At 41.8% G+C, this 24,527-nt stretch overlaps 1 protein-coding gene across 1 annotated transcript in view; it reads right to left on the bottom strand.

The window, feature by feature from the left end:
• Positions 1 to 1,900: 1,900 nt before the first annotated feature.
• The window catches only part of LOC118511010 (protein sax-3-like), a 50,689-nt gene continuing 28,062 nt past the window's right edge, over positions 1,901 to 24,527 (bottom strand). Inside the window, 11 exon segments of the mRNA XM_036053531.1 lie at positions 1,901 to 4,825; positions 6,384 to 6,561; positions 7,414 to 7,574; positions 7,710 to 7,950; positions 8,042 to 8,137; positions 8,211 to 9,435; positions 9,437 to 9,489; positions 9,572 to 9,844; positions 9,912 to 10,196; positions 14,451 to 14,553; positions 17,920 to 18,113. Of these exon segments, the coding sequence (XP_035909424.1) occupies positions 3,412 to 4,825; positions 6,384 to 6,561; positions 7,414 to 7,574; positions 7,710 to 7,950; positions 8,042 to 8,137; positions 8,211 to 9,435; positions 9,437 to 9,489; positions 9,572 to 9,844; positions 9,912 to 10,196; positions 14,451 to 14,553; positions 17,920 to 18,113 (4,223 nt within the window). The 3' untranslated portion in view covers positions 1,901 to 3,411.

Raw genomic sequence — 24,527 nt, 5'->3', positions numbered from 1 at the left:
AGTAATTATGATTTCACCAAGATCAGCAAACAGCAAGTGGCTGAAAATGTTTTGCCGATGAAAGCGACAGGGGCTGAGAAAGGACACAGATGGCATTCAAACTCAGCCTGCATTGAAGCGGCTGAGCCATTATTTCAAAATTTGGGGTGGAAAAAGCTGACTGAATTATAAAAAATTAAACCATCGGTTGGGAAGGTTGGCGTTGAAACCTCGCTTTTAGTGTTTCATTGCTGTGCTTAACTCCCGAAAGTTTAATCTAGCGGACGTAATATACCCGAGGGGAGCGAAAGCGGAAGCACATCTGGGCGAATCTTCATGGATATGATTTTTTAATGGCCATAGCTCATTAAAGCATGTTTACGGAACAATGCTGTACATAGTGCGTTCTGTGCGAAAATTATTTTTTGTGGATTGGATCACAGAAAAAATAAGCACGAACAACAAAGTTATCCATTAAGTTAGTTATAAATGAATGTTTGAGTCCCTGAATGTATTATGAATATATATTATGATATGATATTATGATATAAAAAAACTACGTAGTATGACGGTCTGGGGTTTATGTTGTGTGCAAAGTTAACAAATGTAGTGATAACCTATTAAATTGTTAACACATGCAAAAAGGTGCACCTATCGAAATATCCACAAAAGAAATTTTTGAGAAGTTTTCGTAACTGCACGAAAGCGCCGCTATCACTTGGTAATAGGACCGTTCGCGAAAGTTCCATCAAAGCGTACTAAAATTAGAGTTTTTTTTTGCAGACAGGACTCGAACAACTTCGATGCTAAATGCCTTACTTTTAACGGAGAAACTTATGTCATCCTATAAATGTTACTGGCTGTTCCTAAACACGAACTTAATTAGCTACTTACTTAACAACCACTTAGTGGTTTATGTCTGTTGCAACAATCCTTGATACTGTTCACGCGATAGTGCCGTCATCAGCAAACACCACCAAAAACACTTTCTGGCAAACACCATCAAACACAATATTCCATGTGTGTACGGTCTTACTTACTTTCTTCCTTACTTACTTATCAGGCGCTACAACCGCTTTGCGGTCTTGGCCTGCTGCAACAATCCTCGATACCGCTCACGGTTTAGCGCCAATCCGTTATCCCGGCCGTTCTGGCGGACGCATCAACGCCATCACTCCATCTCAATTTGGGCCTACCAAGCCCCCTCTGCCCGTGTGGGCAGCCTAGAAGGACTTTACGGGCTGGGACGTCCGGTGTCATTCTCATGACGTGACCAGCCCACCGGAGCCTGGCGAGTCTAATTCGCTGCACGATGGTGCGGTCAACGAGCTGTTCGAGAGAGCTATAGACCTCTTCATTGTAGCGGCTCCTCCATTGTTCTTCCACACATACGGGGCCAAAAATCCTTCTGAGCATGTTCCTCTCGAACGCGGCTAAGTGGGCTTCGTCAGTTTTCAGAGTCAGAGTCCATGTCTCAGAATGGTATGTGAGTACTGGGACTTTAAATGTTCTGTACAGTCCGCACAGAACAGCTTCGTCCTCAGGCTGTAGTATGACCGGTTGGCAACCAGCACCCTTTCGCGTATCTTAACATCAATGTTGTTGTCGGTGCTGACTTTTGACCCCAGATAGGTGATGTTTTGGACGACTTCGAAGGTACGGTCACCTATCTGTATCTGTGTGTACGGCCTACTAGAACTATATGGACTGGGTGGTTCGGTCAGTTCGTCAGTTTGAGTCAGAGTCCATGTCGCAAAGATGGATGGTGCCAAGATTCCTGTAACAAGGCATAATTCACTATCCCATTTTTCAGTATTATTTTTCAGCACAAAAGTGTGCCCCAAAAATGAAAACAAAAGTAAATGGTCATCAATGCTACGAGTACGACGATTTACGACGAAGTATTTGCTACAAAGAAACATTTTCTTTTCGTTCAAAATATCATCATTTTTATTTCACGTTTTGTCTCCTCGCTTGCCATCTCATGAGGGCGCATTCATGCACGAAATGTATGTTCCTTTCAACACCTTGCGAGCCTTACAATTCTCATTTTTCTTTCCCTATTCCTATATCTTCCGCTCCCATCGCTGTAAGGAAAATCACTAGTGGAAGTAGTCGGCCTACAATTTACCTGTTAATAATAGCAATAGGTTTCAATGGCAGGATAATTTATCTGTGTATTTCATTTCCTACGTTCCATGTTGTCAATTATGTTACTCAGTCAAATGATTTTCGCTTCGCTCACATAATTTTGATAGCTACGGTACAGGGGATAACGGAAGGAATTGGCCAAAATATGTCTTTTTTCCCTATTGGTATTTGTTTGGACTGCTGCCAAATCCATTGTAGGCCTAGTTTGTTTGCTACGAAGCAATGCATGGTTTGCGACATGCAAAACTAAGGTTAAGGGACTCATTGTCCGAGTCCACGCTTTTGGTTAAGGTGAAGGTGAAGGATATATTATAATTGTTTAAAGGTTCAGGAAATCACTATCATAATACTTCAACAATTCTTTCAAACGATCGTGCCATGTTCTACTATTTGAAAGCCGGCTTTCGGTACCATTTCAGTAAAGTCGTAATCGAATGAGCAAGAGCTAGAATTATGTATAAAGGCTAAACAAGGTAGTTTAAGAGAACCCGTGAAATGATTTGGTCATCGATCTGCAAACCTAATAAAACGTTGAAGCATTGGCCGCGATAGGTTTGTTTCGATATGTGTCATTTAGGTGTGCCGCCTTCCATATTGACGCCATATTGCTCCCCCGAATGGATTGTACGTAAGCTAGCGTAAGGGAAAATAGTTCTGGTGTGGGGAATCTTTGCTCTACCAAGAGTCGTTCATGATGCATTTTTCGTCATCACCTCTTACCATACCTGCGCATTACTTCGATACTCTATGAAAATGTGGCTTCACTGCTGTTAATACTACTTCAGGTGGCAGAACTGTACTGCTGATGCGATTGTGATCAAAACAAAGTCGTCCCATAATTGGAACAAACAAAAGCGTTTGTCAGGTTATACATAGTATAAGCGATGTATTTGCATTATGTACATGCTGTTGAAGCATCGATTACTACTAACATACCTACTAGATGGAACAACATATTACATCCTTCTTGCTATCTCACCATGTTCCATGTTATCAAAACGCATCAGATAAGATGAAAAAACTGAATTGTATATTTTAACGTTTAAGAAGTTCATACTTTACTTAAGAAACAAAATTACAATCACCAAATAATCAATATTCTTTATGAAAAACTTAAAAAACTATACAAAAGTAATATAGTAAATTAATAAAAAAATTAAGTTTTTCGTTGAAACTTGTATAACGGATAACGGACAACGGATTGTGGTCATGACGAAGGAACAAAACCAAACATCGTATTATGATGCGCAATTATAACTAAAGCAGCTAGGTAAATCAAATTTATACATTGTCCGTTCCCATACTACCCATCGAATAGTTCGGTTGCTGCAACGAATGGTGCGTGTTGCCAGCGAAACTGGTAGACGCTTCCTGGCCATTAGTGATTGTGTTGGCTCCATTGTTGCACTCCTGTATTGGATGATTATCTAAATTATTTGTTTGCATGCCATGGTTCGTTGGTGAAACGCGAGATGGCGATCGGGATGATTCTTTTCCGACGTGGAACGACGAAACGGCCGCCGGGTGATGATGGTGGTGGTGGCTACCCGAAGGGAAGTGATGAACTACTGAAGGCGCTTGCTGAGATGCTGGCGGTTGGGGTGGTGGAGGGGGAGGCGGTGGGCCTGTTGTCGTCAAAGGCTGCTGCTGCTGCTGATGGCCGCTGCTGGCATTCGGATGGGGCGGAAGTGGATGATGCTGCTGCTGTTGCTGATGTTGATATGGCGAATTATTAATCATGTTGATGCTGGTTGCCGACGCCGTCGTGACTGAGCTCGGCACGGACGACCAGGTACCGTCGTACTTCGACTTGACGAACAACGGCTGCTCAACCGATCGACCATTATCGCCAAAATTGAGTTTATTATCCTTATTGTAGCCTATTTTGTTGTACTTGGTCGTTCGTTTAATCGTGCCAAAAAGCGGTGTATGCGGTACACTGCTGCTACCACCTCCACCCGGACCACTACCATTGCTTGTTGGAACGGTCCCAGACAAACTGTTCATCGCATCCATCGTCAGCGTTGACGAGGCTGCCATCGGTTGGCCGGCCGGAAGTAGGCTACAGTGGCTGCCACTGTTGAGATTACTTACCGTTGAGCCACCGTACGATGATGATCCCATGCCACCCATGCCACCGGTACGGTAGCTTGCCGTAGGGCCCGTCGACGAGCATTGATTCAAATTGTTCAACATGTCGGCCATCCGATTTTCGATGATGTTCATTTTCTGGCTTTTCATGCTACCACCGCCGTTACCACCACCACCTCCCACCGGCCGTCCGTTCGCGTCTCGCTCCCGTTTATCGTGCACTCCGATTTGTTGCTGGTGCGGTTGCGACTGTATCTGAGCATGCATCTGCTGCTGCTGCTGCTGCTGCTGCTGCGGTCCGTGGAGACCGTACTGGGCTTGCTGGAGTTGCTGCTGGTGCCGCTGCTGATGTTGTTGATTTATGAAATTATTGTAGTGACATCCGCCGGGAGCTGCTGTGGCGGCCGTTGCAAGGGCGGGCGCTGAGTAGACATTTTTGCCATCGAATTGATTTTGGGCGAACCGTTGGACCGAGCGGCCGACCAGCGTGGTCGACGCATACGCACCGTAGTTGTCATAGCATGGGTCCGATTGTCCCAGATCGTTTTTGAATGATGAACAACCGGCCACTTCCGCGTAGTCAGGCATATTCAGCGGGGACAGTCTGCGCGTACAGTTGCAATTAATTATACAGAAAAAACGGCCGCGAAAGGAAGAGAGCCAGAGTAAAGAGAATATTGCACAAAAAAAAAAAAACGGGAATCAATACGAGTGTACACCGTTGGTGTATATGTATCATAAATTTATACTAATTTGGACACTTAATGCGTAAAACATAAAGAGACGGATGATAAATTTGTGTGTACAACAGCTCAATAGTTTGCGCAGATATCTGCCAGATGGGGACCAACCAATGGATGTATTATGAGCTATTTGCTTTATTTAACCTTATCCGGCGCCTTTTCAGCATTGTATCCACCTCCATGCTTTTTGTGTTGTTTCATGTACTATGAATCAGTTACTCTTTTAAATGAAAACATATCGTTAAGTGAGTTTGATGAACAGATGTGTACATTAGGCATGAATTTATGCAGAATAGCTATTGATCGGCACAGCGATACTGATCGTCAAATGCATGTTGCAGTCTCTTTTTTTTAAATAAAAAAGCAGAATTTTATAGATGCAATAAATCGTTGCAACCGAAATAAAACCTCTTTTCTTTACGAAAAAGAACAACCTACACTAATCGAACGTTAGCTCATCGGAGAATGGCGTGAAGAACTGTTTAAGTGCTGAACAAATACGTGATGGGGAAAGTTTTTCACTTATTTCTGCAACACCGAAACTTGACGACATGAGTAAGGATTTCCCGTAAAACATTTATTTGAAGATGCTCATTCGCAAGTTTGCACACTTCATGCATAACCCGCTTCCAAGCGTTCGCCGCACGAGCAATACACGGGCACAATGTTTCAGTTTCGCAAAGGGATAGGCATATTTAGCGCTGTCGCGGCTGCTCAAGGACGCAATGGTGGTAAACAACTGACACTATCGTTTGTGGGGAAAAGTTTCACCGAACACTAGCAGCTTGCCGCTCGCCTTCGCTGTCTTGAGTGAGAAACGTAAACCGCCAAAAATTTACGAACTCCATTACCGGCTCAAACCTTTGAAGTGACCCCCATTATACCGGACCGGTTGTTAGATGGGAGGAGCGAACCCCAATCGGTTAGCCTGGTGCTGGGTGTCCTTAAATGATGCTGAAGTTTTATTTGTTTGCTTTTGCCCTCATAGTTTCAGGCGCCTGGCACATGCATGCAGACACCCGGGGTAAGGTGTTGAAGATGTATCCCTCTTTGTGTGCTTTTAAGCCCTGTTGATTGTTTGGAAAACTATTTCCAAAGCTCTGGGTGGGTGTGTATCGCTACACCGAACTGTCATCAACCTCTTTGCGGTACACGGTGTTTGTTTAAAATGTACACAATTAGGCATAATTAAGAAGGTTCTGCAGAAAAGGCCTCACAGAACCCCTGATGGTTGTGGTTCTATCTAGTGGGTTCTTGAGTAAAGAGGGCTATCTAGAGCAATTCGAAAGAAAAGCTGCAAGCAAAGCGAGATTCATTCTATAAGCCTCGATCGTTTGACTAATTCGGCCATGTGCTGGATTATAACCCACATTCGACATCAAACTAGTTTTACTTTTGTTAAATAGAGTATCCCCTTACCGTTCGTAGTCTGGGAGCGGTAGCGTCGGTGCGGCTGAAACCTGAGCATAATCGGTGATGACTTCCTTGGTGATATCAGTCGCCTGGCGCCATACGCCACCTCCCGGATCGATCCACACGCCATTCGGGTTCAGCGGTAGTGTAGGAAACTTTCGAACAGTTCCGATTGAGTGATTACCTGCAAATGTGTAAATGTGTTAACAACCTACTCCTTTTACTGTACTGCATCTAACCGTGCGCTTCACTGATAAGATGTCAAGCAACGTAATTTATCGTGCCCTGCTGTATTCTGTCCTCTGGCCGGCAGGATGTCCTTTACTGATGAGGAATTTTATTACCTTCCCAGAATGATTTTGAATGCACAACAGACGATTGCAAACTCAAACACATACTAGGGAACTTGTATGGCGATGGCGTGAAGGAAAATGATTTGGGTGTAGAAACGCGATGTGGCATGATACGATAAATTGCTTCGTGACCATGCACATTTCTCATGAACACGACATGTGATGTCAGAATTTTAGTTCTCAGTTTTTGAATGAATCTTTATGTGTCACACACGCAATCGTACTACAACGCCGCTGCTCATTGAATTGTTTGTGGCGTGACGCGTGGCGACTCAAGTTTGGACGAAAATGAATGATGGGTGGAATTGAAATAAAGATATAAATTGTAAAAGTATTATCAAGGAAACCGTTATGAGCAGCTGCCGAAATTGAATGAAAAGAGTAGAGACCGTTGGTCTGATATTACTTCTACATGTGACAGTCTAGGACTCGAAGAACAGCCCACCGTAAACGGGCTATAAATCAAAGAAAAATAAACCTTGCTATATCTATTACATTTTTATGCTGTCGTTGATTTCCAGTAACAGTTTCATTTTTCACGTTCCCATCATTATCAGATTTTTAACACTTAGTGATGTATAACCATTCAAATTGCATTTCCGATGTGTAATCATCGGACGTAACGTCGCTGACAGCGCGCTTCGTTAGAACGTTTCGCTAAGAATGGGTCGGTTGTGACTCACCGTGCATATTGTTCAACGAGCTGTGCTTCATAAATTGTATCCTGCGGAAAATGATGATGGCACCGAACAGGAAGACGATAATGGCAATGATGGAACCGAGCAGTATAATGAACCACGTTTGCGTCAGTATATCGTGCGAGTAGTCGTGGTTTATTGGGTATCTGTGAGAGTGTGAAAAGAAGAAAATGACAGAACGATTCTTTACACATTTGTCGCATTGTTACGTTTATTGTTACGGAAATTAAGCATTGAAGTATGCTTTAAGTAATGCTATTCATTATAAGAAAAGCACTTACCTTGTATACCCATGGTCCAGTCGTCTCGTGTGTGGATCCAACCTCAAAATGGAAGGAATACTGTACGGACCGATGCCGACTTTGGTGGATGCTGCAATACTGACAGAGTAGGTGACACCAGCAGACAAATTTGCCAGCAGCAGCTTCGGTGCTTCGCCGTCGACCGTCATGTTTGTGAGAACTTTCGATATGTTGTGAACATCATAGCCTCGAATGATGATGTGATAGTGTTTCAATTTTCCTAACGATCACAGAGGGAAAGAGAGAAATAAGGCAAGTACTGAGTCGACCAGCTCGGCACAGATGCCTTCGTAAGTTAATTAGCAATGTACCATGTATACTGTTGTTACTTGGAGGATCCCACTTGAGGTACACAGCAGAGGTGTTCAGCAGTACTGCTTCCAGATTTATTGGTGGTGCCGTTGGAGCTGCAATGAAGTAAGAAACACGGTCGTTGAACGGCTGACATCTTCTACATGCTGTCACCACCTAATGACTTACCATCTTCCAGGGTGCATGCCGACCTCGAATTTGACGGGCGACCTTGGATCGTTTTGAAGAATGGCACCAGGAAAAATTCGTACTGGGTAAACTTCTCGAGGCCATTGATAGTGCACGCGGAAGCACCTCCACCATGCAGCACCGTCAAAGTTCGGTACGTTCCGTTGGAGTTTATCTTTCGCGAATAGATGTAAAACCCTTCCACGTACTGGCTGTTAACGATCTCCCACACCAACCGCACACTGGTCGCATCGGTGGCATTGGCCTCTAGGAGATTGACCACCTGACCCGACGAAAGAGTGGCCTGTGCTTCGCTGAGATTGATGTCCTCGCCGTGATTGAATTCTCTACCGATTGTCACTGGATCCGACATGAGGCTTGGAATGCCGAGACCCTGGTCATTCTCGGCACGAACGATAAAAATGTAGCTAACGTTGGGAGAGACGGGCGAGTAATTGTAGCTGGTCGATGAGATCTTGTACGGCACTGTTGTCCATCCCTTGGCCATATCGCTCGAGAATACTTCAATCAGGTAACCGTTGATGTCGGACGCGCCGGATTTAATGCTCGGCAACCAGGATATCGTGATGGAACTGTTGTTGGCGTTAACGATTTGCGGTTTTCCCGGCGCACTTGGAAATTCCGATGGTTCAGGTGCGCGGAAAAAAACTACATTCGGATTGGTAGGCGATTCCACGCGCAAGTAAGCACTCCACGTAGATTTTCCGCTGCGACTGCTCGCCACACAGGTGTACAGTCCCTGGTCGGTGCTTTTCTCCAGCTCTCGCAGCAAAAGCGTTCCATTTTCCGTCACATTGATCCGTTCCGAGGGAACGACCGGATTACCGTCCAGATACCAGGAGATGAAGGGATTGGGATTACCGACGGCATTGCAAACCATCGATACGGCTGATTTGGCCGGCAGTGTTTGGTTGGTTGGGCCAAGAATAATAATCGGAGGCGGTCGGTCGTCCTGCGAAGCTACCATGAGCCGGGCACGGACACTGATCGAACCAACGCTGTTAACGGCACTGCAAACGACCACGAGCCCGTTGTCGGACTTGGTCGTTTGTGAGATCGTTAACACGGTGAGACTTTCCTGAGTGTACGTCGTTTCGAACCGATCGAACGACGTGCCGGGAAAGATCAAAGTTCGGTTACCTTCGATCGACCAAAACGTCGTCGGTTTCGGTCGACCTTCGGACTTACATTCGAACGAAACGTCAGTGCGGAGCTTCAACAATCTGCGGCACAGGTCTTATCGAAAGATGAGGCGGGGCTGGAATTGATGGTGTTAAAGTAGTAAAAGCCACGAAAATCAACGAAAAAGCAATGCAACCAGGCGACCTAGCAACACTTACCATGGACGGTCAATGTGCCAGTTGCTGAGATGGCACCCACAGCATTGTCCGCCTCACAACTGTACTCGCCCTCGTCGTCTATAATAACATTTTCTAACCGAAGGCTTCTATCTTCGAGAATGTGTACCCGATCTAGTGGCATGTTGCCTCCCGAAGCCGATCGACGCCATAGCACGTCCGGCATGGGATCTCCTCCAACGCGACATTGAAATGTGACAGATGCACCCTCGACGACAGTTTGATCGTGAGGTCCGCGTATCAGAAATGGTTTCACTGTAGAAACATGTAAAGTGTACGCTGTATGAGCCGAGCAGTGGTGTAACTAGTTTTGAACACTTACCATGAACTTTGAGAAATGCGGTCGCCGACTCCCGTACGCCAACTAAGTTCTTTGCGATACATTGGTACTGTCCTTCGTCGGTTTGTCGTACGTCTTGTATAGCTAGGTTTCCTCCATCCACAATGCGTATTCGTTTCGAGGATTCCACTTCCAGCTTTTGGCCATTCTTTCGCCACGACAGTGTAGGCTCAGGAATGCCCTTCGGTGGACCACATTCGAGCAGCACCGTTTCGCCCTGTGCCACTCGTGTATGCTGTGGTTCGAGCCTGAATTCTTCTCTTAGTACTGTAAAATAAACATTTGAGCAGAATGGGTTGGAGTTAATGGAGTCAGTAAGTACAGAGTAGCCACAAGAGCTGTTGGGAATTTTTTTCGACTTGCATAGTTATGATTCACCTATTGAGCCCTAGTTTTCCCATCACTGTAGATCCCATAAATGTTTTTATCATTGGAACGGTAAGCGGCAAAAAACCAACCAAACAAAGAAAAGCCCGGGGACATGTGTGCATACGGGGTAAAATGGCTGTACCTTAATTATAGTGTATTTGATTTCGGTTTCCCGTTACACAGACTGCATTCCGGCCTGAACCAATCGACAATTGAAACGGCGAATGTTTTTATAGCCTGTGTGATGGTTTCATTTGATTGCCACCATGCCTTTTTCTACCTTCGGTAAATGCTACCAGTACCGGTTTAGAACCAAACAAAAAATAATAAAACCGTGGACATGCGTTGAAGGACCTGACACTTTTGCATCCACCCAACGGCTACAATAAGTCTTCTTCCGATGGGTTACCGAATCCGGGCAGCGGCACGAACCGTACAATGGTATTCGGCAAAACCGAAAAGCAAACTGTCCAGACTAACTGTCACAAAAGCGTTAAGCATAATGGGGGAAAAAACTGACTGACCAATATTCCTAGGCGTCGCTGGAAAACATACCCAAAAGAAGCAAACGACAACTACTGCTAGCATAACATCGGAAATCTGACCAACCTAGCGGTTTTTATGATCGTCTGCGATGCAAATGGAAATTTTATTTGCATTTTTGGTGCCGTTCGTTATTCTCGTCTCTAAGCTTGTTTGTGTGCGTTTTTGTTTGCGTTTTTCACCGACGCTTACCAGTGGCGGTGGCATTTGGGAGTTGGGTTTTACCATTTGGGTTTTGTGTGCTTTTTCACTTTGCATGGTTGTGTTGTGCTCCTCCAATTCTTGCTCCACTAATTTTCCTTGCCGTTAGTAGCGTAACTAGCGTAAATAGTTTTATAGAAGCACTCTCCCTCGAACGAACAAACGAACGAACGGTTCAAAGTGCTCGCTATGCAGGATTTAATTCCATTGTCCCATGTTTTTCCAATTCCATTTTTTGTGTGTCGCTGGTTAGCAGATATAAATGTATTTGGAACTGTTGTTTGTCTAATTCATTCAGTCTACGAACGAACGGGTCGGCCTGGGATGAGTTTTTTTGCCACCCATGTTTTGCTGCATAGATGAGGTTTGTGAGCATAATTTGAATGTAGAATAAATAACACTTCATTGAGGGGGAAAAATAATTGAAATATAAGAACAGAAACAAAGTGCTAGTTAAAACACGACGAACTTCATTGGCTAAAACCATTGGTTGCGCATCAAAAAAGCCACATCAAACTAGGTAACCTGTCCGATCAAACCTAAACCCTAAGCCTTTTGTACCGTTTAAATCATGACAAACGATTGGAATGTTCATCCCGAACTGACGCAACAACAAAAAAAATAGAAATAAAAGCCTGTAATAGAATGGAAAGAAACAACTAGATGTATGTGACTGGAATGTGGACATAAGTTTCAAACGCTTTCCAGCCCCATCTACAGGCACGCTTTGTAACAGAGCATACACGCACGTTGCTTTAAACGAGGTTGGTCTGTCAGCGAAGACAGACGACAATCAACTGGGTAGAAATATTCGAGTTCAGGGCAGGAAAGGGTACAGGGTTGCTGAAATTGATGGTCTGTTGCTAACGAACAGGCGAAGACCTGGCTCGATGCTTAGCTCTGGTTTTATCAACATTATCTTCTGCACACATAACTGACTCTCAAATCCCAGGAACATTCATCCATAATAAATGCAAAGGATGCGACTATAAGGACAAACAAAGCCGCCACAGTTGAAAGGTAGATAGATAGCGATGGACAAGCTGTTTTTACCCGTTCCCTGATCAAACTCGTACCATTCAATATACATGCCATTCCATTCCGCGTAGAGAGGATAATGCAATCAATAAAAATGACGAAAAAAGTTTTACCCGGATTGGATCAGAAATTTGGTTAAAATATTTGACTATCGCGAATATATTGTTCGGAAATTTGGAAAATAAGTTAACATAAATAAACAGCTAAAGTTAGCCGTAAAACTGTTATCAGTGCAGCTACCAGCAGTAGATCGATAGCACACGATTCTACGTATACGCCATAGTTGGAAACATTCACTACGCAGTGCATGTATGTACAGCCACGTGTTCAACAAGTCGGTTCCATCCTTCGCCAGAATGGTTCTGCGGCATTGCATTTTGTTTCAGGGAAAAGGATAATAAATTGAGCTGCCTCGGGCAATAGAAGCTTGTTGCTATTTTTAATTAAATTTATTTCATCACTACTCCCACTCGGTTGGAGCAAATAACCTAGGTTGCGGTGCCACGGGAGCACCAACGTTTGCAAATAGTCTAGATCTGACTTTTATTGAAGGTCCTGTGTTAAACTCGTGTCGTGTTCATGCTAGGGAAACCTTGATTCAAAACTCAAAGAGCAAACCTACATCTACACGTGAAACTTATCACACAGTTGTCAGTTAACTCGTCACATATTGTACAGATTAAGTAGACTCGTGGAGTGGCAGAATGGCGTTTGAAATGTACATAAATGGGCACGATTGAATGTGACGTTTGATATGTGTTAGGAGCGCAAATTACAACTTTTTCAACAAAATTGGTTGAGGTAGGTAACATTAAAGGGAAAACAAGTAAATTATGATTATGATAATCTTTAAGCTATAACTACCGCTTCTTATATTTCGATCTTGTTAATTTGCAATACAGGGTTTACTTAGCTAAGCGGCCATAAATGTTCTAACGAACTGCCTTATTGTTACAATAAACCCGCAGTTGGTCATCTTTAATCACAAATTGGCATTGCAGATATTGAGCTGCTCATGACGAATGTGTTATTTGGATGATTCGTTTTGTATTTATTTTTGGCTGCAAAATTTATTTTACACTATTAAGGTACTAAGATGTGTGTATAAGTTTAATATAAAAATAAGATTAATGCGAATCACTGCGAAACTTCAATCTAATAAGTTGTTATAGAAATCGGTTTTAAAAAAAAATGAAATTACTGTACCGGCGTTTCAAAAAATTTTCAATATTTTACAGCGTTTATTGGTTTGCGGGCAATTAAAATTGTAATTAAAAAATACAATCTTTTTAAACAGCACTGCTTTGTGCTTTGTGTATAATAAAGGCTGTTTTTAAAAGTAAACTCATCGATTTAAAAGTTAGAAAACATTTTTACAGCCAAAACTTGAAATAAAACGAACGGGCGTTTAGGTTGACCGATTCAATATTCACTGTGCCATTTTAAAATTCACTACGCCAAATTGACAGTTTACGATGGGAATGCGTATTTAATAAAACACCATTAAATAAGCAAAGCTATTAAACAAACTATTCATTGAGTACTTGCCATTTAAATGCGATGGTTTACATCAGCAATTCGGTTCTATTCAAAAGATTTTCGCATGTACGATTTGATCCTAAACGACGGTTCAATACCGATGCTAATTATTCTGGTCAGGTATTCGCTTGCCACGGAAAACAATGAAAATCGCACTAAACAACACCGGAAAACGATTTCTAATTCTTTCCGCTTCTAAGTTTCGTGACATGCATGCAGTATGTGCTGCTATGAACGCATGGAGATTTTTGCCCTAACTGTTTCCAATTAACATCGTTAGCGTGTCTATCCAAGCAACCTTTCTAATGGCTTTAGTACGCGTATTAATAAAGTAATTAAACATTACACTTAACGCAGCGCTTCGTATTTCGTCATGCGTACAATTAAAATAAAAACGAATCCACTTTGAAAGCAGTGTGTTAAAACAGTTCCCAAGGAAAAAAAAAAACAAAATTATATTCTTGTATGTTTCATCAGTAGACAGAGGATGTAGTGAAAGCACTTGAACGCGAACGATGAAAAAACATCATTCCCACCATTGAATTAATATTCTTTTTGTCGCCGTCACCGTCACCGTCGCCGTCCCTTGGGTCGGCACAGATCGTCCTCGACAAGCAGATCGTTTTAAGTAATTTATGTCCTACTTGCCATTCCACTCAACAGCACAGTTCCACAAGGCACCGCCTCGCTTAATATGACTTTTTATTCGAGAATGGGAAAATGGTCCAGCGCTGCTCGCTCACACTCGCACTTGCACAGGGAAATCTAACAGGCTTGGGGAAAAAGGTGCAAAACAATTTAAAATAGGAAATGGGAAATGAAGCAACTCACCTGCTACTTGTAAGGTAGCGTTCCTACTCCTGGCAATTCCGTTCTCGTTCCGTGCCTCGCACCAGTACACGCCGGCATCGCTCTCTCGCCGGGAGTTTACAACCTTGGTGAAAGAAGGTAAGTGCAGTTGAGGGCATGAAAGAAGAAATGGAAGAAGAAATTGTAGAATTAGGAACACAATTTCGGCGAAAAATCCAACATCCTCAGCTCCTCCCATTACCAAGGGGCGAGTTGCTAAGCCGGTAGAACTAAGATGATCGGTCTGAATGGCGGAACCTACGTAACGGCATAGATGCTGTGAACCCGCGGATACGTTGGATGAAAACCCCGGCGAGAAAAGTATCAAATCCGCAGCAGAGGAGCAGCAGAGTTTGCCTGTTTTATTATTTCTTTTTGCTTTTTCATCAACAGATTCTGTGCCGTGGTGACTCGGGTGATGAGGTTCTAGTTTGTGGAAACGGAGAAGCCATATCGGGCTTAACGAAACAACCTTTAGTAAGTGGAAAAGTTAGGGAGAAATCTGTACAGTGTAAGTTCTCTGCAGCTCGATGATGGCTGGTAAAGCATTCCGGCAACTGTTTTGGAGCACTCGCCACGTTGAATAATATGTGTACCAGCAGCACCAGCTACTAACCAGCACCAAACAGCGTGTGGTAAATTAAGGTTGTCTTCTAAATATTTTCAAATTAAAATTATTACCAGTACAGCAGTTAGGGCGTCAGTAGAAGTGCCGGTAGGTAGGATAATGGTGAACCATTTTGGGCGATTTCGTCGAGTTGCCTGCTAAGTGAGGCACTTGCTTTCTTTCGCATCTGTGGTTTATCCCACATAATGCCAGTTGACGCTCGTATTGATTGTTTATTCTGGTTGTTGTTGTTACTGTGGGCAACCTTAGCCGTTTAGGTACGAGGGAATATTGTTGTACACAAACTAAGATATGTCTGTCTTGTTTTTTTTTTTGTTTTGTATTCAAAAGAGACGTTTTTGTAATTTTCTTGTTGTTTAAAGAACAAAAGTTATTAACAACAATATTTTTTACATATATTTGTTCGTTCTTAACACGTTCACAGTTTTGTTTTTTTTCCAGCAAGTATGTACACTGTGGTTTTATATTGAGGTATTATATTGATTTGAAAGTGTTTGCGAAAATATAGCGGGACGATTCGGGGGCCGAGACAACAGCGGCGCCAGTCCTCACACGGCAGGATCGAGGTTCAAATCCCATCAGATCAGCCTTCCCGTACTCAGGTCTGAAAATCCAGCATCCAGCTATCTAACCTACCGTATCTTATTTACAAAATAAAAAGAAATATTCGCAAGATAGTTGTTGATGACCACAGTTTGGATCATCCTTAAACCGGATGCGATACACTTGGACTTAAGATGCTCCAGATTCTACTGAATCTGGTTCGATGAAGGCAGGCTTCCTATCAGAAGCCAGGCTGTGTGAAGCTATGTTTTGCGATACGTTGGCTGGTGGTTGCGAATCATCTTAAGAAAATTGTTCTGAATCTGGCACTTATTTTCTAGATGTGGGTCTAGAAGCATACTACTGCTGGAGCAAGATTTCCAGGTATTGGCCCAAGCATACATTCTGCTGGAGCCAAACATCCAGGCGGTGTACATGTGAGATCCTTGCAAAATTGCAAAGAGTATAGCCTGTTTGTACACGATTCATTTACATTTCTTTTTTTATTATAAATGAATATAAGTGAACTACGAGGCCACTTGTTGGCGATATAATGCTTGGTTTAGATGGTGCGCAAAATCAAAATTGATGATATTTTATCTGTTGTATAATAAGGTATTCAACATGAGTTTTAAGGTAAGGTGATTATCGAATGTAACGCTGACATACTGCACATTAGGTAGAGGTACAGGAAACAGCGAGCGAGCGAAGTTTTTAAATTACTACATCTGCTGTGTAACAGTTGTACAAGAGAGGTCCTGAGACGTTCCCATGTTGATTGTACATAGCTTTACATAGCTTTTGGTTTAGAGTTGAACTCACATCGGTTCCATAAATTCAATCCCATGATAATTAAAATATTGGCTGAGGTGCTCTTCAAACTAAACTCTCTTCACAATTTTGCTTTGTTGGAAACAATATCAAGTGTTAAACAATTATCGTTTCAATGACTTTTTTCAACATCATTTACAAAGGTAAAACAGTTAAATCCAACTCTGGCGGCTGAATTATAATCGTTTTAATTAAAATATGGCAGCACTCTTGTTTATTACGAATTCTAAGGATAAAAGCGATTCTGTTTACAGTTTAATTTTGGTTGATTGTTACCATAAAGCAAGACATCACTGTTTCGTTCGCCCACCACATCAACTGTCACTGTACAGCAGATAAAAATGGCATTTAATAAAGAACCATACTTTTTGGCATTAAAAATTAAACTTTTAAGCGCGTCCAAACTCACAACTTTAATTAGACTTTCGTTTTAAGTACTACAGCATCTGCGGCTGACCACAAAACAGGAAAACCATGATTTCTATCGCAGGACGTTTTTTTGGTAACAAAGTGTGAGCTTCGCCTCGGTAGAAAGTTACTCGTTACATTTTATGACAGGACATGTAAAGCTGGCTCCCACGCCCGTTTAGGTAATCAGCCAGTGTCTACCTTTCGGAGAGTGGCATATTATTTCGTTAAACATTTATTCACCATAAAATTTATGCAATATCAGGCACAGTGTTTTCTTTATCGCCCTTGTCCTTGTTCTGTTTTCGTAATGATTGCGCCTTCCACTCACTGCAAAGCTAATTTGTCAAGTGTGGTTTAGGAGTAAGGCAGGTTGTATCCTGTATCCCCTTCGGCGGTTCCCTTCACTACAAACGCTGATCCGAATCTCACAAAATGGAAAGGAGATAGGATTGCTGTTTTATGCCAATGAGTGAACATGTCCCATCCTTCTCAGGTAAGGATCCGGAAAAATATAGCTACCTAAAAGAGTCCCCGTAATACATCCCGATCAACCTAAATCTAACGGGATGTGAGTTTAATTTTCCATGAAATTATTTAAATTTTAATATCGTCAAATATTTGCAGGAGACGCAGTTTCAACCGTCAACCGCAGCCACATTTTATCCGACAGCAAGCCTGAACGAGCGAACACATCCGCTGTAAAAGGGAAGCGAACGCTTCCACGGCGAAAGCGAAACACGTTTACTCACATTCTGTACTTCGTTAATGCTGAAAGCGCTTCAAAGATACTTCAATGATTTCACAAAGTTCACCTAAAACAAGCAGCATTTGGACATTTCTTCGAAACCCACGAGGTGCTTCATTAGGGGAATTAATGCCACAGACAAAAACATCCCCATCGTAGCCAAGCGAAAAAGGCGGGCGGGAAAATAGTATCGTATCGCTCCGAACGTTAGAGTTGAGGCACACGCTGGCAAAGGGGGTTGTTGGTTTTTCGGCAAATTTGCATTTTTAAAAGGGATTAAGAACGTTATTTACCTTCAGAAAAAACAAACCACCGGCAGGCAGAGCTATTCGGTGCGATCCCTGCAGTATTTTCAACGGCGCGCCATCCTTGTACCACTGGATCGTTGGTTGGGGTATCCCTTCGGCTTTGCAGTTGAGTGTGGCCGGTTCATGGCGTGGCACGGTGGTGTCTATTGGATGCTCTATGATACGTGGATTGTGAAGAGCTGCGGATGTATAAAGAGGAAAATAGCTTTTAGTGTAGTCCACACACACACACACACACACACACACACACACACACACACACAGACGAACATTTTACATAAGTAAAGTACACATACTACACATTCATTCGAATTCCGGTCATATTAGCACTTATTTGAGCTTGTGGGATAATTTTTTAAACCTCGACTTTCAAAACGAAAATTAATGATAGAGTTTTAAAGAATAAAGAAAATCATACATGTTTCAAGGATTGCATTCATACATTTTTCAGTAAACTATCGGTTGAAAAGTATCACTCGTCTTTGCTCGGTGCAAATACTTTTTACGTTCAAATTCCCAAATTTTAATTTAATTTTCCTAAATGGTATTATACATTGCTCAGCGCTACTTTCGTCTGCATCGGTCCCAGGACCGGAATGTAAGCATCCACAAAGCCCCATACCACCTTTGACTGTCGAAATCCTTTGCTCTCCACTTTTCATCGCGTTCAAACCCGGTGCACAGGCTATGAGAGCATCTCGAGAAAGCTAATTGTTTCAGTACTGAACGTCCATGTCGGTGCTGCGTCTTAAACTTTGTTCAGTGTACAAGTAATGCAATGTTGATAAATAAACTTTAAACATTACAGTCTTACTTCACCGAATTAAACAAAAAAGTAATTTGTTTAGCCTTGTGGAACTATGCACCAACAAAATAAATTATTGTTTAATTATTTGCAAGATCTTCCAGAAAATATTCCAACGGTTCAAAGACTCGTATTGCAGAACCATGAAGTAAAATTGAGTGAGATAGCTTATACCAACTTTTTTTAGTTTAACAACCTGCTAGGCCGCCATCTAACGTATTATTATAAAACACTATTTATCAGGGAACAATATTTTACCTTTCACATGTTTGCTATTGTAGTGCGTAACAAATTCAATTTTAGATTCTAATAATCTTACATTCAAGTCACTTATTTTTGCATGACAGCTGGTTCGGTTGAAAATGCTAAAGATTTGAAATATTTTACCCAAACTTTGTACTCGTATCCGTTTCACACGATTCTTAAAAACTAAAATATAGTACAACTGTTTTTTACTATGCTGATAAATCTCACCTCTTACTCCAGCACAGGTATGAGAAGGACGAAATTGTCTTGACAATATTTTTATCTATTACAATTTCAGCTTAAAAGTGCAAAGTTAAAAAGCTACGAATAAGTAGTGGCATCGACGAGCTTTCAAGCTTCTAACATGAGCGGCGTGATTCCACCGACGGGTTTCATTTCATAACAATGGCACTCCATGGTATTCTTCCCCTAACAAACCAAGAACCATTTATTGGACCCGGTTCTCTCCTTATAAGTACACCGCTGTAATTTGCTTATGGCCAGATCCACTATAACCAACGACTGGATTTCGGGACTACCTTCCGAAGCAGGGAAATCTTTTGTGTCTGAAATTAGTCACGTACAATCGTCAATTATGAATCTCGATGTGACCTCCCGGATTGCGCGCATACAGTGAACTCTCCCAATTGCATCAACTTGTCTACTTTTGTGCGCGTGTGTCACAAACTTGCGTTGCGTCTCATTCTTTTATTTAATCTAATAAATTACATGCGCCAACATCGTATCATCATCATATAGGTCCTAATGACAACGTAAGCTACACAATATAGAGTGACATGCGTTTGAATTGTTGTAGGCTACTCGCATTCTTTATTCTAATCTATTATCTTTATTCGCAATCTATTGCTCCGTCGAATCCCTTTGAAAAAGAAAAGAGTTTCTTTTACTATGAGATAGTAGTAAGTGGGACGGTCTGGTGGCCGAGGCGACAGCGGTGCCGATCTTCACACGGCAGGACCGGGGTTCAAATCCTATCCGAAGCGCCTCCTCGTACGCAGAGCTGACTACTTTACGGGTAAAATCAAGTCACAGAAAGCCAGAAATTGGCAGACCGCGACCTTTCAAGGTTTTAGTGCCAAGCAAGAAGAAGAAGAAGAGATAGTAGGTCAGAAATTCTGTGTTCATCTAGCAAAAGATCGTCCAATAAACGTAATATTAAAGAGATAGTCTCATCCTCTGATCGACAGACATCCATTGTAGGATATCTAGAACATCAGTAGACCTCGCACGTAGACCACAATTCGAGATTAACTTTAGATACGATTTTGCAATCGTTAAACTCTGACATTTGCAAAGAAGCAGAATAGACGTTCTGTCAGAAATCGGTAATGTGTGGTGTAATGAGTCGTTTATTGAGGAAAAACTTTCTCATAGAAATGGGATCATTCGTCGTATTTTTAGTTTTGACCCAGCCGATGTGAAAATCCTTAAAATATCTTCCGGGAATTTCTAGTTGTGCTGTTTTCATTATTCTGGCAAATGCTATGTGTCCAGTTTTTGTTCACAACTCCCGTATAGTATAGTCTTTCTAAAGCATATTTTTGCTCCTGTCATTACTCGCGTGGTTAAAACCTCAACGTTAAAGCCTCGCCTCGAAGGGCTAGACAGGAGGTAGCGCACTTAACATTGGCGATGTAAGCCAAGTGCAGACAATAACAAGCTTGTGCAATACATTACATGAAATGCAATAAAACGAAATCACTTGAGACAAACGTCTTCTTCTTCCATGACACTACAACCTCGATGGTCTTGGCCTGTCATTTCTGGCTTTCCATTACTTGATTTTACACGGAGCAAGGTGTGAGTCAGTCAATCCTGCGTCTGGATGGGATTTGAATCCCGGTCCTGCTCTTTAATTAAAACAAACTTACTTACATTAGTTATCGGTTCGTTTACAGGATTCAAAGGGAAAATTGTTAAACCTCGTGCCTGAATTATATCCACCAAATTTCCGTACAATTTCTTCGATGCCTAATTGCTCCGGTATGGCTGCTGTAATTGTAGCATGACTACTGTTGATTCGTCGTTTAGTTGTAGAACGTCATTTGTTTCCCACATATGGCTAGGCAGCACGAGGCAATTCCAACTTATACAGTAATTACTGTGTTCTTCATAAAAGAATGCAAGAACATGCTTATTACCGCAGAACGGAAGAATCATGTATAGAGTCGTAACGATTATTACGTTGGCTGATTGTTTTAGCTCAGTGTATGACCCACCAACCAAGCGATGCATTTGCGTGCATAACTGGCTTTAACTCCCATATTGCGTTGACACATGGGATACGCCCTGTTCGTAAGCAATTAGTGACACATACCGGTCGTCGCGACTAAGTAACAAGCATGGCTTGGTATGTAGATTGATTGTATCGTTTGTGCAGCGCTTTTGTTTAAAATTCAATTTGTCAAAACCTCGGAACGCGTCACGCATGGTTCGTTGGAGTACAAACATTTAAGTTTGTTTTACCTCAGCCTAACTAATGCATGTAAGGTGTCCTAAAACCACTGCTCGAATACAGAGCAGTGTACTGCGGGCAGAAACGAAGCCACACAGGTCACATTGTGTATTGGTCGCGTGGTCAAATTCTGCAAGCACCATGATAAATAGCTTTACTCATGCCTCATTGCTTAGCGACCATTCATTTGTTCGTTTAAATTAATATATGCCTCGTCAGATACACCATTTTGACTATATGCATCCAACCATGTGGTACATGTATCGGAATTGTATTACTCAATCTGCTCCAGATAGCTCTTCTCATTAGCTTATTTTCTTAGTTTTGATTTTCTTTTTGATTTTTATTTAAATGAGACTCTTGTATAAATATATAGTATAGTTAACTAAAACCGAAAAGGAAATCGATGGCAGTAAATATGGAAAATTGATAAAAATAAGCAAGTTGCCGTGCCCTGCGTCGCAAAACCTATAGATCCAATGTATGACATTTAGTTGAAACCCTTGGAGCAAAACCACACAGGGTTATGAATATTTCATGCCAAACAATTTGCATACATTTACACCGGCAAGCGATGGCACGGATAGAAAGAATGCTATTTGCTACCGTACACCGTGCAATATGTTCCGTGGGAATTTTCAAGGTTTTTTTTTTGCATGTAGATTGGAAGCACGGAAATCTATAGGATGATTGGGAAAATGGAACCGTCAGCGTTAAAATTCATAAAAATATTTCCAATAGCATTCAAATGAACCAGTTTTATTTCCATTAAAGCTCAATAAGAACGAAATGGTGAAACATGAATTAATTTCTATACGATACAATAATTATTTATGGGATCCAAACTGTATTTGACGTACATTTTGGTCTATTCCGTGAATACTACGTCGCAACCGGTACCAAACCTACGGATCTGCAGCTAATAATCAAAATATCTGTACCGCTACAAGATCCTATCCAAGATCCGGGCGCTGAAGTTTAGCTATCAAAAACATTGCCGTGTGTCGGTTAGTGTGCTCGATTTCAGAATTAGTTAGCAAATAAAATTATCGACATAGGGACAAAAAACAAAATCATACGAAGTTTATCATGTCGTTAGGTATCCGCAGGGAATCAGCATTTGGTGTGCCTTTACGGGTTGGACCGTCAGTAAGCGATGCAGTGGAAATGTCCATGTGAACTGACGATGACTGTCTTGCGTGGAAGCGATAACAGCTTATCATCAAGATTTTGAGGCGTAAGTTAAATTTGAGGTTCATGTCAATTTATGTCGCAACTACAACTGATAAACTGCCTGAAACACAACATTAATTAGAGATGTTTTTATGGATATCATTCTTTCACCATTTTAGTTCACCGCTTAGATGAAATCGCTTATTATTTAGTTGTACCATTAATTTTGTTTGAAAATTATGACCCGCGAGTCACAATTGGTTTGACATCACTGATATGGGTGGTGAAAAGTTTATCCTGTTTCAAAGACCCTTCGTACGAGCCAACAAATACAAGGACTCTTGAGCATCGTGATACGCTCAAAATTACCAAGTTCAATTTATTCATACTAATCTCTAATCTGGTGGCATCGCATAATAGATGTATGAATCTGAAACTACAGAAAAGGTATTAAATCCAACTCGGACTGAACTCCCACAGCAAGGTCTAATTATCCAACTTCAAGGTACAAATATGTTAAGTTGGTATACCATGGTATACTCAGTACAACCTTCTGATTCTTCTTTTTTCGCTCTACAACCGTGAGTGGTCTTTGCCTGCCATGTCCGACTTTCTTGACTTTCATTACCCGTAGCTCGATGATCAGTCTTGCATACAAGGAGATGCTTTGGATTGGATTCGATAACGTTTCCTTCGTGTGGGTCCACTATCCCCATGATGTCCTGCATGTTCTCTTACCCGGGCCCAGGCATGTCCAGCCAGACCGCAATTCTAAACCATCTTTGTCAATAAATAACACTAGTTTCGACGGATTGTATAAAATTCAAGTGCCATTGTTAAACAAAGAACAAATCAAGAATTGCTATATCGCCACGAAATGTGACGTGAGTTTACGAATTTGATGGGATGATTTTATACCATGCAACAAAAATAAAAACATTTATTTGAAGTATATACGTTTACGCTGAAAACAACTCGTCGCACGTGCTGGTCTAACAGTGACCTATGCTATGCTGACGAGCTCTAGTTGGGTGCAGAGTACATTAGTTAGGGCAATGCGTTACACAGCTTCCGACCGAACCGAACGACATTCAGTGTGAATTTCTTCTGCATTCTGACACGTTGAGTTTTGTTGTAGTGATGAAATTACAATTCAAGGCACGACTCATTCCTCTTTCCTTTAAGGCTACTGGTTTATGCTTCTTGTTGACCAAAACCTGGGCAAAGTTTTCGCCGTGTGTTTCATTTCGCCTCACATTGTGTAAATAAAACAACGTTACAATACTGACATTGATCAGGCTAGTCAGTGTTACAGGTAACGTTATTGTTTGTACTGTTTTTGGTGAGTCAGCATTACCAAAGCGTTTTGCATCACTGCGTCAGTAGTATTTCAAGCACATAGATTTCAGCCGTAGTCGAACAATGTGTTGTTAGATTTTCCTTCTTTCGAACATCACACAGAAAAATTCATATTCATTCTACGTGATACTAAGTTTGGTTTCGAAGCAATAGTGTTTTTAGCTTGTAAATTTCTCATTTAACGCTATATTTACCCTTATAATTAAAACTAATTCAGAATGATTTGTAAATATACATTGCTATTAAAAAATAGTGATACATGGTGTGCTTCAAACGGAAACCTCAAAATCTTTTCAAAAGTTAAACCATTTTTCTCTAACTGCATACCATATGTTAGCAAAATTCATCACTGTCATCATGGAAGTTTGATAACCAGGAAAATCATCCAACTGCCAGCAATGATGTGCCTCTGCTAGGATGATAAGCCAGCCGTCACCGTTCGTTGGAGCTCTGTTATTTTTCTTCCTACCTTCCAAACAACTGGTGCGTTCGGCTTGCACGTTTTACACGTTTTTGTTGTTTCATACCCATTTG

This window comes from Anopheles stephensi, chromosome 3 (assembly GCF_013141755.1).
Source record: "Anopheles stephensi strain Indian chromosome 3, UCI_ANSTEP_V1.0, whole genome shotgun sequence".
Classification (NCBI taxonomy): domain Eukaryota; kingdom Metazoa; phylum Arthropoda; class Insecta; order Diptera; family Culicidae; genus Anopheles; species Anopheles stephensi.
Note: the sequence above shows the minus strand (reverse complement) of the source record. Positions and strands in the feature narration are given on the sequence as shown.